Consider the following 17,180-nt stretch of genomic DNA (forward strand, 5'->3'; position numbering starts at 1 on the left):
ATGCAGTTCTCAGCAACTCTGCCAAGGACAGCTGCCTGTGGACCCCAGGCTAGGACTAAGTCCACCATCATGCATGAATTAACCCCTTCTTTCCCTTTCACCGGGGACCCTCTGACACACACACACACACACACACACACACACACACACACACTCACCAACCTTTAAGATTCTGGTTCTATGATACCACCATCATCTGAAGTCACGTGGACCCACACACCAAAGGGTTCCCCCTTTTCTTTCCCCTCCCCCAAATCCGGCCAGCTTTGTCTTTGCTCTGGGGATAAATAGCCTGAGGAATCTAGGCACAAACAGTGGGAAGGCTCCATTCGCTGCATCACTTTTTATTGCAAAGGAGGAGTCCCCGGAAAAGAGTAGGTGGGGCAGTTCAGAGGGGTGGGGCGCTGGGTCCAGATAAGCCAAAAACCTTGCCTCCCAGTGGCACAGCGTCCAGCCTGTCCACACCCTGGGAATGTGTCTGTCATTGTCCAGTAAACTACATTCCAAGACTTAACACTCTAAGGTGGGGGGCAAGAGGGAAAGGTGAGGCAAGGGCCAGAACCGTGGGAGGGGGCGTCTGAGACACAGCGCCAAGTCACTGGGGCGGAAGCTAGAGTTTCCTGAACTTCTCCTGAGCAGGGCAGGAAGGGTTCAGCATCCGCTGGAGCCGCTGCCGCTGAAGCCCCCGACCCCGCCGGGGGAGCCGCAGGGCGCGCAGCCGCCGCCAGGGGCGCTCGTCTCCAGGGCACAGGGGCCAGCTCCAGACGGCAGCTGGACCGAGAGGCCCGAGGTTGAGACCGGCCGGCAGGTGTTGAGAGCGGCTGTTGGAGGAGGAAACCCCTTCTTCTCCCCTGCTCGCGCCGCCCCCGAAGACAGACATACAGATGCACAGACAACACCCCTCCCCCAGGAGACAGACGTGCAGTGCAAACTCCCCAAAGTGTTAGAGACACAGACCGCATCCCCCAGAACCAAACTCGGGAATCTCCCCCGACCCTGAAGTCAGACACGGATTCTCCCCACACGAGAATAAAACAGTCTCCTCCACGGGGATAAACACACAGAACTTCTTCCCACACCCCAGGACACACCAAGAGATCCTCCCCGCAAAGAACAGACCACAGAATGCCCTCCCCCAACACACACAAACACAAAAACACCACGACGAGAGGGAACAGGCCCCACAGAAGGGAGACACAGAGGCAGCAGACCCCTTCTCCCTTCCCAAGAGGATACAGAGCAGGTGGGGGGGAGTTAAGATGAGACCCCTCTAACCCAAGCTACTCTATTATTTACTTACTGATGTTCCCTGCCCCAAATCCCAGACCAAGCCTGCAGGGAGAAAGAGGAAGCAGGTGAGTGAACCCATATACCAGGTAGAATAGTCTCCATTCTTCAAGACAAAGCACTCCTGGCCCTCTCCAGACAGGCAAAATCCTTCCATCCTGCAAGCTGCTTGGTTCTCTCAGATCCCCTCAGCCCTTCTGACTAAAGCCTCCTTCTGGGCCTTTAAACTCAACCCTTCTTGCCTTAAAGTCAAATAATTCACTTTTACTGATGAATTCTTAGAGAAGGGAGAAGGCAGAAGATCTACACTGTCTTTGGGCTAAACTTATCTTGAAATTAGAGACCATGAGGGGGGCACTTTGAAGAAGACCGCAGAGGAGATAGGTCAATTGTCTGGAGAATATTGTTCAAGCCTCATCCAATCAGCTTCCACCTGTGTGTCCTTGAGGTGGTCTTTTACTCTCTGACACTCAGTTTTCTCATCTGTAAAATGGGGATAATAGCACCTCCCTCCCAGGGTTTTGTGGGGTTTAAAGGAGACAATAAATGCAGACTGCCTGTTGCACGGTGCGTTCCCTTTCCTTCCTCTCAGACTGGTGAGCCCAGCTGAAGCTGGCAGACCTTGGGTCTCTACCTGCCTAAGGTTAAAAAGCCAGGCCCTACCTCTTGCCATAAACCCTGCCTCCCCCAGGCCTGGAGGAGAGATGGGCAGAGTTGAGAAGGCACCCCACACTGGGGACTTTACTCCCCCTGGCTGGGCCTTGGTCCCTGCAGCTGTCTCGATAGACAAACTGGCCCCTGCTTTCTGATCCTGGGGGTGAATGAATTGCCCACCACAGGTGCCAAGGGTGCTCGTTAGCTGGGACGTTTTGTCTAAAGGGCTGTAAGATGGAGGAAAAAAACTGGCTCCAGGAGAACAGATTCCTGGATACCCAGCTCACCTCTCCCCACCCCTCCCAAGCTGGCGAGGACCCAGGTGGTACCCTCCCTATGCCCCTGCACCACCGCATCTCAAGCACCGCCCAGCCCTCACCTCCTCTCCTCGCCTTCCAGCAGCTTGCGGTAGGTGGCGATCTCAAAGTCCAAGCCCAGTTTGACCATCATGAGCCCCTGGTACTCGCACAGCTGGCGCACCATGTCCTGCTTGGCCCGCTGCAGGGCAGCCTCCGGCCAGGCCAGCTTGCTCTTAGCGCTTCCTGAGGCACCCTCCTCCTGCCGAGCTGCTGGGTCCTTGCCTCCTCTCTCTGGTTCACAGGGCTGGGGGTGAAGGGAAGACCACAGACAAGAGGACATCCTTGGCCCCCACCCCTCCCCACTCAAGGATCCAGACCTTTCTCAGCAGCTGGAGGGCCAATGAGGGATTAGAGATCATTGTGAGGAGTGAGCGTGCCTGTTCTGAACGGTGTGTTTGTGTGTCTGCCTCCCTCCCAGGGTGGAGGTTGGGGGCCAGCCGTCTTGATGACTGAGAGCCTTTTGCATCTAGTATAGTGACGCCTCTAAAATGAGCTAGGGTCTGGGAAGCATCAAATGCTTTTTAGCACATAATGCTGCGATTATTGTTTCATCAGGGAAACAAACAGGAAAAATATCCTTTCCTCACAATAGACTAGAATTTGCAGTCTCTAGGGAAAAATCATAACAATAAAGGTCACAGTGGTAGCTTGAGATCAGCCATGATACAAGTATTTACACTACTGAAATCAGCAAATATTATAAATTGGAGACTTTTTATCTTCAGAGAACCAGCAAACCACTGTCCCTAACTAAATCATGTAGGAGCCTATTGGAAATCATGCAGTGGACCTCAATTAAGATTATTCCCCATAGCCTCCCCTCGGGGAAGGGAGGAGGCCAGAATGGGTTCCCAGATGGAAGCAGAAGAAGAAATGGGGGCTGGGGAAGTATGCAGCAAAAAAGTGGGCCACGTCTATGCAAATGAGGCTCCGGCCCCAACTGTGCTGGCTGCACCCACTCTGCTCCTCGCCCTCCAGCAGCGCCTGTAGGTGGCGATCTCGATGTCCAGGCCCAGCTTAGAGCTCATCACCTCCTGGTACTCCTTGAGCAGGCAGGCCATGTCCTGCTTGGCCTTCTGCAGGGCCTCCTTCAGCCCAGCCAGCTTGCAGCGGGCATCATTAAGGGCTGCCTCGCCCTGCTGCTCAGCCTGGGTCACTGCAGCCTCCAGTTTGGAGTTCTAAGGGCCCAGAAGAGAACAAGGTGGGTCTCTGTGTCCAATTCCTGGATGTGTCCAGACTCTCCACCCAGCTGGGATCACCCCAGGAACAGGTCTCTGCTCTTCATCACCTGGGTCTCCCCAAGTGGCCACAACCTGGGACTTGAGTCATGCAAATGAGCTGGAGAATGAATGGTGAGATCCAGGTGGGCACACACACTGCCTGTGGGACCCTGCGTGGGCCTCAAAGACCCCTACCTGGCACTTGGCATTCTCGACCTCAGCCATCAGCCTCAGATAATGCGGTTCAGCTCGTTGATCTCCTCCTTGGTGCGGGGCAGGGTGTCCTCATGCCGGATCACAGTGGCCTTGATCTCCTCACACTGGAGGGAAGCAGAGAGGCTCATGAAGCTCAGGATACCTCCCATGATAGTGCAGGTTGTCCAGTGCTCAGCCTGTGCAACCATACATGGCAGCCATGTCCTGCTACTATAACCTGAGAGCTGTCTGCACTTCTTTCATCACCTCTAGGGATCAGAATCCCTGGACAAAAGAAGCCTTGTTAATATATACCACCCATCCCTCCCACCATGTCAAGGAGGCAGGTGCCCTGGGACAGTCACCTTGTTGTGGTCCCAGCTCTCAGCCTCAGCTCGGCTGCAGCTGGCAATGTCATCATAGTTAGCCTTGATCTCAGCCACAGTGCTGTCCATGTTCAGGTCCTGGCTGTTGTCCATCTTGACAATGACCAAGGTGTGTGAAATATGGGCTTGCATGATTCTCATCTCCTGTGGAGCCAACAGCCATTCACATTACTTACACCATCCAGAGCCAAGTAGAGCAGAGTTCACATTCCCCCTTTATACACACACACACACACACACACACACACACACACACACACTCACATGAGCCCACCATTTCCAAAGCCCTCAAGCTGCAGACCCCCCTGTCTGTTTCCTCTGTACACAGACTGGCCTGGGAATCAGAGAGGAGGGCTGAGTAATGTCGTCCCTGCTGGTGCTCACCTCCTCATACAGGGTCTTCAGGAAGTCCACCTCCTCTGCCAGGCTGTGGGCACTGGCTTCCAGATCTCCCTTGCACACGTAGGCACAGTTAACCTCCTAGAGACACAAACACACAGCAGTCCCATGTCATTGCAGAGGCTTTCCAGGGGGCTCCACCTGCCCCTATCCCATCCCCAGCCCTGCAAAGCAAATCATAGGCATAGATCCAGAAGTCAAGGATTAGGGAACTAAGGTCTCCCAGTAACTCCAGCAAAATGTCATATGTGACTTTGGAAAGTCCTTCTATCTCTCTGGGTGGCCCTGTAAAGGAAGAGCCAGAGAATTCCTGCCCTGTTGATCTCCTGGGGTGTGAGAAGGGAAATGCCCTTCCATGGGTTAGAATAAAATATGAGCTTATTAACTGAACAAGGGTGTACTGATGCCCTGAGAACTGCCAGACTCCCAGGCTCCTGGCCCACAGGCAGACCCACTCACCTGCTTGATTCTGACAAGTTCATTCTCTGCTGTGGTCCTCAGGGCAACCTCCTCTTCATACCTCCACAAGGGAAGGGGATTTGGAACAAGGGAAATTATTCAGATATTTGGCTAGTAATGGAAAGGAGAGCCCAACCTAATAGAAAGCAGGGTCCCACCTGACCCATCACACCCCTCCCCCAGGATGTCTGAAACATCCCTCTCACCCACTTCCCTTTTCGTACATTTCTCTAACTTAAGCATGATCCGTTTTAAAGATCTGGGTTTTGTTATTACTCTAATATAACAAACTGATTGCCTGGAAAGGTGGACGGAATTAGCAACTTGAACCAGTGGTTGTGAACAGTGGAGAAGAGGTGGTGTCATTTCTTTGTACCCCTAGTACCTAGCACAATAAAGGAATAGAGTAAGTGCTCAGAACAGGCTTATGGGATGCATGGATGGATGCATGAACAGGGGTATGGTCCCTATCCTAAGAAGTTCATAATGCAATGGAAAAAGGCTCTTTGCTGACATTTCAGCTTCTCTACATGTGTCTTCCTGTCACCGCCCTTAAAGCTGACGAAAGCACAAAGTGGGTTAATGAAGAAAGAAATTTCTAAGGCCAGTGTGCTCAGTGGCTCCCCAGTTGTCATATCATGTCACCCCTTATGAGAGAAGTGGACCTCCCCCGATACACTCACTTCTTGTAGCCCTCCAGCACCTCCTGCACGTGGCTGAGCTCCGAGGCCAGCCTCCCGCTGTCAGCCTCCACACGCTGAGCCTCCTGCCTCAGCATCTCGATGTAGCCATTGAACAGGGGCGCCAGTTTGCTCTCGCAGCACTGGCCGTTCTTCTAGAACTGCCACTTGGTCTCCAGCAGCTTGTTCTGCTGCTCCAGGAAGCGCACCTGCTGCCCAGAGGAATGCCATCCAGACACCTGTAATTCCAGCATCCTGCAGGATCCATCCCCCCGCCCGCGCTTCCACACCAGCCCTTTCCCCACACCAACAGACATATGAGGACCTCTCTCTATCGTTTGAAATGGCTGCAGGTATTAGTCCAAGTATCCCATGATCGAGTGGAAAAGTCCTTTCTCATGCCTGGCTTCACCATGCCAGGGATCAATGACCAAGCTTTCCTCGGGAAACCTTCCCTGGCTAACCTTCCTGCTGGCCCATACCCATCTGAAGTGAACGTTACCCAGGACGTCTCAGCTGACCCCGGTGGAATGGTGTTCCTGCATTAGAGCCAGACCCCCTGCAGCCTTGTATTAAGGTCTTCTGCGTATGCCTGCCCTGTCTGGGTACTGCAGACTCCTTTGAGCTCTGAGCCTGGTTCCTGTTGTGTGTCTATTTGCTCCCTGCCTTGAATTGGCTCCAGGGGCCCACAGTGGGGTAAAAAAGAAACACAGCACCAAGACAGAGCATTAGCTTTTCATCAGTAGACCGGTAGATTGGAGATAAAGGGGGCAAGGGAACGATTTCTAGAAGATCTGGCTGAAAATGGAGCAGCTCTCTCTTCCCCAGCACCTGTGACTACCAACCCTCTTTATGGGGAAGTCTGTTCTTGATTGTGTCTGAGATCTCTCATGCTTTAGCCCATTTCTCCCCACTGGGTTCCAAGAATAATAACGGGGACACCAGGGAGCGTGTGTCCCTGAGGCTGGGTCAGGGATTAGTACTGACACTTGGGGGACCACTGTGCTCTAGCTGTCAAACCTGTCAATTCCATCCCCTTCGAGTTGTGTTCTTAGAGGGCACAACTCAGTCTGCAGCCCTCCGGTCTCTCGGGACTGTAAATACACTTAATTATCAGTGTGAACAAAAGCTGATTATTAACTTCCTCACTGATCGTGATAGCACAGAAAGTCTGCTCCATCCACCCGCCAAAATCCAGAAGGAGGTCCAAGCAAGCCTATGAAAGTGCTCCTGTAAGTCTAATTTAAATCTTTAATTAAATTAGGGAAATTAAATGCTTTGGGGTAAGTCCACTTCCTCTTGTGAGAAAGATACCAAGGGAAGACGTCGCCAATACTACTATTCCCTGAAGAAAATTGGAATAGAAATTCATAATCCTGAAGCCATTAATCACACGGCTGGTGACCCCAGCTGGAGCCGGAAGTGCAAGCACAGACAACTGTGGAGCTGCACTCCATATTCCACAGAGGATGGCACTAAGGTTGCACTGAGACCCCTGCGAAATCAAAGCTGGACCAAAGGGATTCAGGCCCAGAAGAGTGTTGGGAAAGAAAGCAAGGGGGTGGGGGCAGTGGGGCATTCCCTAGAAATGGGATGCCAGGCAGCCAAAGGCAGGCATGTCTGGCCATGGTGACCTCTGAGGTTCTGGGATTTAATTACCCCTTGCACAATGACAACTCATATTTAAAAGCAAAGGAAGCTAAGGATGATTTGCATATTTCTCTTTAATGTTGGCTGCTGAGTTTATACTCTGGTTTTCTCTGTCCATAGCTGGACACATAATTAACTTCCACTGTGATGGATCATAGCCTTCTAGTGTTGGTGGCCATGACCAAGCATCAGTTGAGAAGAAGGCTTTGGATCAGGCTGATTTCTCTAAGACCCCAAAGCCTAGCAGTCTGGGCTCCTGACTCCAGGAGGAACTTAACCCTCACTCAGTCCTAAAGACTCAAACCCTGAGAGGGGCCACCTTGGGGAAGGGCTGGGAGCCTCCTTTCAGATTCTGATTCTGCCCCTCTATGGAGCCTTCTGTGCTTGACCTTAAACAAGTCCTTGGAGCACTCTGAGCTCCCCTTCCTAATCAGGTAAACAGGCACAGTAATTCTGACCTGAGAAGAATGCCCTGGGGATGAGATAATGCATTATAAAGTCCTCACACATTGTAAGTACTCCATAAATGCAAATTCCCCTCCCCTCCCCCAGGCAGAGTGGAGAGGGGGATAGGGGATGGGGGTGGGGGAGTCAACCTTACTAGGAGAGAGGCTATGAGCTGAGTCCTGAGAAACAGAAGGGAAAGTCTTTGCCCCAAGGGAGACAGGATGAATGGCAAATTATTAATAATAGAATAAATAGAACAAAAAAACATTTATGGAGCTCTTATTAAGTGCCAGGTAGGGCCCTAACTGCTCTCCAGTCCGTTGTGCCATTAGGTTCTCTCAACAACTCTCCCATGGGTACTATTAGGATCCCTATTTTGCACATGAGGAAACTGAGGCTCAGAAAGGTTATTCACCTGTCCCAGCTCATAACAAGAATCTCCAGGACTGACCTCTAAGACGCCTCCCCTTCAACACATACACACACATTCCCGCTCCTACGCCCTACACACACACCCAGCATGCAGAGATGCACAGGTGACTAAGACCAAAGCTACCCAGCCAGCAGGGTGATGGCGCCGGCTGGGATAGACGTGGAGGCCGGGTGTGCCCAGCTGCCCAGCTTGGGACTGGAGCCAATGACCCGCGCTACCCAGCCGAGTCCTTGCAGAGAGGCGCAGGCGGCCCACCTGGAGTCCGCAGCGTACGGCCGACGGAGCTGAGCAGGCGCTTCTCGGCGCCATAAAGCGCGGGCGGGAGGCGAACGCCATTTTACAGAGGCGACCGGGCGGCCCAGGTCCCTTTGATTCCCGGCTCGCAGAGGCGCCAGGCCCGACCTCCAAGCTCGTAAACGCGTGGGCCGCGCGCTCCCTCCTCCGGCCCACGGGCCGCGTTATAAGGCGCAGCGCGGGCTTCGAGGCCCAGCCGCCCGCTGCCACCGCCGCCTCACCAAGTCCTGCTTCTCCTCGCGCTTCGGCGCCCCCTGCGGGGTCCACGCCTTCAGCTGCGTCTCAGCCTGCGGCCCCGGCCCGGCAGCTGCTGCATCACGGCCGCCCTCTACCGCGGCACCTCCTGCTACCGCGGCCTCACCGGGGGCTTCCGCGCCGGCTCCTGCGGCCGCAGCTTCGGGTACCGCTTCGGCGGCGTGTGCAGCCCCAGCCCGCCCTGCTTCACCACCGTGTCGGTCAACGAGAGGCTCCTCGCGCCCCTCAACCTGGAGATCGACCCCAACGTGCAGTGTGTGAAGCACGAGGAGAAGGAGCCAGATCAAGAGCCTCAACAGGTTCGCTGCCTTCATCGACAAGGTGGGTGTCCTTGATCACACCCTTCCTGAACCCTCCCTTCCTGGGTAGGCACTGAAGGGGTAGTCCGGGGGCAGGAGAGATGTGAGCCCCGAGTCTGATGGAAGAAGTGGACACACATTCAGGATACAGGCAGACACAGAGAGATGAGTGTAGAGAAGGGGCTCCTGATTAGAGCACTGTTATTATACACAGCCTCTGTCCAGATGGGCAGAATCCCCACAGACAAGATGAGTGTCCTTGATCCCACCCTTCCTGAGCCTGGAATTCCTGGGAGGACCTGAGAATTTCCAGGCCAGTCTCTCCTAGAAATGGGAATGGGGACTGCTGATATTTTGTGTGATATTTTTAGGTGGTCTATTAAAGTGTTAAATAACATTGAAACACCTGATGAGAAAACTCATCTCTTCAGTTTGTTTCAATCCTTAAGATCAAATGGAGAGGGCTTCCCTGGTGGTGCAGTGGTTAAGAATCCGCCTACCAACGTAGGGGACACGGGTTCGAGCCCTGGTCCAGGAAGATCCCACATGCCGCAGAGCACCTAAGCCCGTGCGCCACAACTACTGAGCCTGCTCTGTAGAGCCCGTGAGCCACAACTACTGAAGCCCGCCTGCCTAGAGCCCGTGCTCCGCAAGAAGAGAAGCCACCGCAGTGAGAAGCCCGCGCACCTGCTCGCTGCAACTAGAGAAAGCCCGCGTGCAGCAACGAGACCCAACGCAGCCAAAAATAAATAAAAATAAAATAAATTTATATTTAAAAAAAGATCAAATGGAGAAAATCTCCTTGGGTACTAATATGTCTTTAATATCCCTCTAATACGTGCTACTCTCATGCTCTTAATAAAGGAGAGCAAGCCTCAGCTTCAAAGTTGTCTGGGGCAACAATTTCAGCTAGAATTTCATGCTTTCTGATTTCCTCTTATGTATGACTAGTGATACTGGTTTTACAATTATGGTGGTAATATAAGTGTGAATTAGCCCCATTTAAGTGTGAATGTTAATCAAATCCATTTATAGATAAATCATTAGTAAAATAGAGCAAGGGGATGACAAAATCCTGAAGTCAGCCGGTGAAGGGTTCATGTTTGAGAATCACCACCCCCAGTGCAGGGCCTGCCCCAGGGCCCTCCCTCCCACCCCCCACCCCCCTAGAGTGGGTGGCGGAGCAGGATTCCAAGCCCAGGCTCTCCCTGGTTCTCCAGGTCCCTGGGGCCGGAGGGTCCAAAGCTTGGGGTCCAGCTCCCCCACACCCCTCCAGCAGGAGCTTGTCCACATCAGCAGGCACTCTATCCTGAGTCTGCTGGCACTCACACCCGGGAAAGCCAGGGAGGGGAGCGGAAAGGGTCCTGACGCAGGAGCAGGTGGCCTGGGCTCCATGTCCAGTTTCTCCAATGATTCTCTGGGAGACACTGGGCAGTGGCTTCCCCTCTCAGCCCCAGAGCTGTGCACAGTGCAGTTGTGAGCTGGCCATGACTTGGAAAGGAAAGATGAGGACCAAGACAGGCATGCAGCTCCCCACCACAGCCCGAGCCGTGTCAGCTAAGACCACCTAAAATGATCCCATATAATATCAGCAGTCCCCATTCCCCATCTCTGGAAGTTCCAACCGGGGATTTCCAGCTGCACTCATCGAGTTGGATGAAAGGATACCAGGGCTAAAAGGCAAGGTAACATCTCAACTCCAGCTAAAAAAAATCTGAGAAGGGGAAACCTGGAGGCCAGGGCACCTGGTCTTGTTTGCTGATGTCCTTTCTGGCTGGCACAGTGGTTGTTGTTTCCGCACCTCTCCAGGTTTGAATGACTTCCAGCAAAGGCTTTCATGCTTCACTTCCCTACAGTCCCCACTCTCCCTATTTTCCAAAACCTTCCCCCGTTCACATTACCTGCCTGGCCCCCAGACACATAGGAGTGTCCAGCATAGGAGTTTAGGCCACTTACGACCACAGCCCACTCTCCCCTATGCCTCCTCAGATCCCAGGCATCCTGCTTGTTGAGAGACTGCCCTCTCCAACTACCAGCACTAGGAAGCCCTTCCCAGCCCGACCATCCATTCAAATAACTGCTCAGCAAGCCCCAGGCTGGCCACTGAGGAGAGAGATACATAAGCCATAGGCCCTGCCCTGGGGGAGCTCGTAGGGAAAGGCTTTCCTCCTATTCTCTCCCTCCCAACACTGCTCTACATTCCTTTCCTCCAGGAAGCCTTCCCTGATTGTCACTACCCTCTACCCCTACCTGTCCCCACCACCCAGCCCAACCCAGCACAGCCCAAATCCCCCTCAGTTTCTCACTCACCCCATCCAGGCCCACCTGGACAGACCCTGACTCAGACCTGAATAAGCAGTCATGAAACAAGGATTCTCCAGCTGCCTCCCCAGGCCAGGAGAGCCCAGCAGAGTCCATGCCCTCCATCCACCCTTTGCCTCTTCACACCTCTCTGCTAGTTCCTTCTTACTCTGCCTGCTCTGTCAGGACAGCTGGGGATATTGGCTCCTCCCTCTGAGTTTCTCCCACCTCCACACCAGGTGCGCTTCCTGGAGCAGCAGAACAAGCTGCTGGAGACCAAGTGGCAGTTCTACCAGAACCGCCAGTGCTGCGAGAGCAACCTGGAGCCCCTGTTCCAGGGCTACATCCAGACGCTGAGGCGGGAGGCCGAGCGCGTGGAAGCCGACAACAGGAGGCTGGCCTCGGAGCTCAGCCACGTGCAGGAGGTGCTGGAGGGCTACAAGAAGGAGTGAGGGTATGGGGAGGAGGGTGTGGAGAAAGGAAATCGGGTTAAGTCAAAGCAGGATAGATTTCAGTTAGACCACAAGAAGAACTTTCTGCTTGGAAGAAGAGAGTGACAGGAAACCTGCGGGGGAAATTTTTCTTTTCTGGGATGGGAGTTGAAACACTGGAGAGAGTCTGGGCTGCTCCAGCTACCTCATCATTATGTGTTTATTTTAATTTATCAAACATTTATTGAGCATCTATTCTATGTTCCAGGTGCTGTGTTGGGCCCTGAAGTAGGGTAGGGATAAGGAAGTAAGGAGGACAGGAAAAGGGGCCACCAGAACTAGGTCAGGGTGCCCACCACCACCTCCAGGGAATTACCTTTCAGAAGCAGAGAGGAGCCCTACAAAAATGTGCGAGGCACCAACCCTGGCCCTGAAACAGGAAGAGCAATGGGTGACATGGTTGGCTTGAGTACCCAGAGGAAAGGGATGGACACTTTTTGATTCTATGACCACCTCCAAAAAAATCCAGTTCCTGGAATGTGTTTGTCTGGGCCTTCATTCTCTTTTTTTCTCTTCAAATCCCAGCCTATTGAAATTCTAGCCGCTGAAACTTGTGCCCTTTTTGTCCCCAGGTATGAAGAGGAAGTGGCCCTAAGGGCCACCGCTGAGAATGAATCTGTGGCCCTGAAGAAGGTGAGTGACCCCAGAATACATGTCCCACAACTCAGAACCAAGGACAGAGGCAGAGGGAGCTCTCTGTGATTCAGAAAAGCTGAGCAACTTCCCCAGAATCACACAGCCCAACCTCTCCCCTATTTCTTTCCCCAAATGCCCCCAATGCTCCCTGGGTGGCCCTGCACATCAGAGTACACTGCCTGCTTCAAGCAGGGTAATCCTTCACCATCCAAGGTCACTCCCATTGGGTCAATGGCTTCCCTCCTCCTTCCGCCCTGTGCCTGGTGGAAAATAGGCACTGCATAAATTTTTGTGAACGGAAGAGTACATGAATGCTTGGGGATGGCTCCATCCTCAGGCCAGCAACAGCTGGGAGATGCTGGCATGAACAGTGCTGTTGTTCCTCACCTCTTAGACCTGACTCAGCATAACCGCCATCAGTATACTGAGGCACAGAGACCAAGCAAGGGTCTCGCCCTGAGTCGCATTGGCTCGGGAGCAGAGTTGATCCCTCGGACTTCTTCTGACCACAGATCTCTAGATTCCTTTCCATGAGGTTCCAGAGCAGAGAGGGGTGGATCATCATTAAAACAGCCATTTTACACCAGATCCTAAGTCTCATGATAGTGCAAGCTGTGCATTCTAGAGGGATCATCCTAGCGGGTACCAGAGGAAATGCCTGGAAACCTCAGGACCCCCTCCCTTACCCAGACCTGCTTCTGACCCCTTGAACTGAGTGAGTAAAGGACTTCATCAATGCCATGACACCAGACACTGGAATGAGCAGCTAAGGAGGGCCCAGGGAGTGTGCCCAGCCTGATGGGGAGCCCCTCCCTGGTGGGGAGAGCTCTGTGCTGTCTCCCCAGCGAGACTCCTGTGCCACCCTCTCCCTTTAGGTTGTGGACTGCGGCTACCTGCAAAAGTCAGACCTGGAGGCCGATGCGGAGGCCCTGACCCAGGAGATCGACTTCCTGCAGCAGCTGTTTAAAGAGGTGAGGGGCCACAGAGCAGTGGGGCAGCAAGGAGGATGGTATTTGGACGTTGGAAAGGACTTGCCACCATCTGGCTTCTGAAACCCCTGGGTGAGGGGAGCACAGGGCAGAGTTGAGGGACCCGAGGCAGGTTTACTGTCAGAAGATGAAAAAGTATAGCTTCGTGTCTTATCTGCCAAACCCAAACAAGCTGTTGTTCCTGGTTACTGTGGTGATAACTACCACAAATTGTATATTCACAAATCAGGCACAAATTGTAAATTGCTGCCTGATTTCAGAGGCCCTGACTGAAATCAGGCAGCAAGCCTCAGAGCTGGGCTCCTCTCAGCCTTGGGACTTTGGTCCTGAGGAGCACTGAGAGGCTCCAGGGTTGAAGGGGAGATGTCACCTTTGTATTGGGGCTTCAGACAGTGAGGCTGTGGAGGAAGCAAGGGCAGGGGACAGGGAAGGACCATGAGAAAGAGGGCTTCCGGGAGTGGGGCTATGGTCCAGGAAGCTCTTACCACTCCCCCACTTCCCCACAGGAGCTCCAGGTCCTCCATGCCCACATCTCAGGCACGTCAGTCTTCGTCAAGATGGACAACAGCTGGGACCTGAACATAGACTGCATTGTCGCCGAGATCAAGGCTCAGTACAATGACATGGCCAGCCGCAGCCGGGCTGAGGCTGAGTCCTGGTACCGCAGCAAGGTGAGTGGTCCAGCGCCCCCTTCCCAGAACAGGGATGCTAAAAGCTGAAAGTATTAGCAGGAGAGATGCTAAAAGGGCTTTGGCCTTTGTCTAGGTGGGATGGGTAAGGGAAGGGCAGGCAGCTCTCAGGATGGGGTGGCCGAGGTGCAAACTGTGGGGCTCAATGGGATGGCATATCCTGTGTCCCATGAGCATCTGTGCTTCCCTCCAGTGTGAGGAGATCAAGGCCACAGTGATCCAGCATGGGGAGACCCTGCGCCGCACCAAGGAGGAGATCAATGAGCTGAAACGCACGATCCAGAGTCTGACAGCTGAGGTTGAGAGGTTGAGAATGCCAAGTGCCAAGTACAGAAGCCTGGCCCACCCCTCAGAGTAGAAAGAGAGCAGGGTTGGCCTGCAGCAGGGGGATTTAAGTCAGACACCTTGCCAAAGTGTGGGAGAAGGAGCAACATCAAACTTTAGGCAAGTCTTCTCCATGGAGAATGCTCTCCGTTCCCGCTGAATGGGGGGTGCAGGGGGAGGGCTATGGAGGGGAACGGAATGACCAGGGCTTTCATGGTCCCAGGGTCAGAATGGGGCAGAGGAAATAGCACCAGTCTGAGAGGCAGGAAACCTGGGCTCTCAAACCAGCCCTGCCACTAGCTCACCATGTGATTCGGGGGAAGCCATTTCACCTCTCTGGCCCATTGTTCTAGATCACTGACCACACACTTAGATGTCCCCAGAGGTTAGTAAGTGAGTGAAGCAGGCTGTACTGAAGGCACTAGGGTGTGGTAAACTGGAAAACAAAACAAACGGGCAGAGCTGATCAGAGCCAACTGAGGCAGGCCCTACAGAAATGCAGGTACAGTGTGGCCGCATCCTCTGGTTTTTCAAGAGAAGCCAGGAATTCGGATTTTTACATTAAATTTCAAAAATTAAGGACGCTGTGCCAACATTCCCCAAGCTCACTAATTTGCAACCCTGACCTAACAAACGAGTAAGGCCCCTTCTTCCTCTGATAGTCAATGGTCACTGGATACCTAGTCTCTGACCCTAAATCCAGGAGAAGGAGCCTTAATAACCCTCCCCTGTCCCCCAGAACTCCAAGCTGGAGGCTGCCGTGCCCGAGGCGGAGCAACACAGCGAGGCGTCCCTTAATGATGCCCGCTGCAAGCTGGCCGGGCTGGAGGAGGCCCTGCAGAAGGCCAAGCGGGACATGGCCTGCCTGCTCAAGGAGTTCCAGGAGGTGATGAACTCCAAGCTGGGCCTGGACATCGAGATCGCCACCTACAGGCGCCTGCTGGAGGGCGAGGAGCAGGGGTGAGGACCACATCTGTGGGGATGATGTCTCTTCATCCTCCGAGCTGTGCTTAGAGCTAGGAGCATGTTTGCATATTATTTGCATCTAATTTGCATCATGATTACTTGGAGGAGGGAATTTGCAAGTTCTGCTCCCCCCAGCTAATTTTTGACTCTCCTCTCCCCACAAGGTTGTTTAAGGGCATTGGTGCTGTAAATGTAAGTTATCTATACTGTGGGTTCTGAAATAAGAGCTTGGGGCTCCTGGTGGTCAGTCTTTTTCTTAAAGGGCCAAATAGTAAATATTTTAGGCTTGCAGGTCATGCAGTCTCTGCTCAACTGCTTAGCTTGTTGTAATGTGAAAGCAGCCACAGCCATAGCAATACTTCAGGAATAGGTGTGGCTGGGTTCCAATAAAATTTTATTTACAAAAACAGGAGGCGGGGGGTGGGCGGGGGAGCGGGGACGGGGGCACAGTTTAAGACCCTGAAAGGAAGGAGGGGGATGTGGCAGTGAACAATTATGGTAACTTAAATAGCTATTTCAGCCTATAGGGAGGGCCTGGGCTAACAGTTTATCAAGGATGCTTGAGGTTAGACTACTGGAAGAAGTGCCCAGGTGTGAGGTTGTTTGAGGGGGAAGGGGGAATAGAAATAGAAGGAAGGAGCTCTGAGCAAGAGAAGAGGGGGTTGGGGGACTCTGGCCCTTAGGCAGGAGCCGCTGGTGACGACCTTGCGAGGCGACTCAGCCCTGTTCTCTCCCCTCCCCGGCCCCCCACGCAGGTGTCAGCAGCTCCCGGGGCGGGCTCGTCTGCGGGGACCTCTGCGTGTCCGGCTCCCAGCCGGCGACGGGCATCGTCTGCAGCGCCCGCTGCAGCGGGAACCTGGGGGTGAGCACCGGCGTGTGCGTGCCATGTGGCCAAAGCAGTGGCGGCAGCCACCTGGTGTGGTTTGCCTGGGGACTTCTGCTTCGTAAATACACCGCTCCGCGAGCCAACCGTCCCTGCCTCCGGCGGCGGGTCCCAGAGCTCGGAAAGCCCCTGGGCTTGCGGCAGAAGGGCTTTGGGAACCAGCCGGCCTGACCTGCCCAATTGCTGCCTTCTGCTCCTGCATCTCTCTCCCCGCTTGTCTCTTCACTTTCTCCAGGGAGGGCGGGCTACTCGCCCGCAGCTCTGGCAGCTCCCCTCCAACCCCAAGAGTCTAAATGACTGGTTTCCCCCAGCCCTGGGCAAAGAGCCAACCCTGACTCCGGCTGCTCTGGAGGCTTGGACGCCTGTGGCTTCTAACGGACAGATTGGTCCCAGGGCCTCTCCAGCGTGGACTTGCTGCTGCTTCCCCTGCCTCCTAAACCCTCCCACGGTGACTGAGGTTGCGTCTCCCAGGGGACAACTTTATGCCCCGCCTGGCTCCCTCTCTCTCCCAGGAAGGGCTGATTTGCCAGTTGGCTGGTCCACCCCAAACCCAGGCCTAGGGCAGCTAAATGTGTGGTCTTCTCACCACTGAGGAATGTTCTCTGACAGCACAGGGCATTGGCTGGGGGAGGGGGGTGGGTGAAAACAGCCCTCCCACGCCCTCAGCAGGAGAGGACTCTAGTGCCCACTTCCTGGCAGAGCCAGAACTTCCAGGGGCTTCTGGGCTTCTTCAGGAGAGGAGCTGGAATCAGGCCCAGGCCTGGGAGGGGTCAAGGCCTCACTCTGGATAAGAGTCAAGTTCCATAGAGCAGCACCCCCATGTCACCAATGTGCTGTCCCAGTTATCAGGGCAGCACAGGGCAGTATTTACCCTGTGCTCTCTC

At 53.9% G+C, this 17,180-nt stretch overlaps 1 protein-coding gene and 1 pseudogene across 1 annotated transcript; one reads left to right on the top strand and one right to left on the bottom strand.

The window, feature by feature from the left end:
* Positions 1-610: 610 nt before the first annotated feature.
* LOC132499521 (putative keratin-87 protein) lies at positions 611-5,893 on the bottom strand. Its single transcript, XM_060114183.1, is given in 10 exon segments — positions 611-771; positions 1,301-1,332; positions 2,321-2,367; positions 3,305-3,478; positions 3,716-3,753; positions 3,756-3,840; positions 4,081-4,245; positions 4,486-4,581; positions 4,960-5,020; positions 5,643-5,893. Coding segments are annotated over 10 exon segments (1,110 nt in total).
* Positions 5,894-8,307: 2,414 nt separating this feature from the next.
* Positions 8,308-16,467, top strand: LOC132499522 (keratin, type II microfibrillar, component 7C-like; annotated as a pseudogene).
* Positions 16,468-17,180: the final 713 nt, after the last annotated feature.

This window comes from Mesoplodon densirostris, chromosome 11 (assembly GCF_025265405.1).
Source record: "Mesoplodon densirostris isolate mMesDen1 chromosome 11, mMesDen1 primary haplotype, whole genome shotgun sequence".
In the NCBI taxonomy this organism is placed as follows: Eukaryota; Metazoa; Chordata; class Mammalia; order Artiodactyla; family Ziphiidae; genus Mesoplodon; species Mesoplodon densirostris.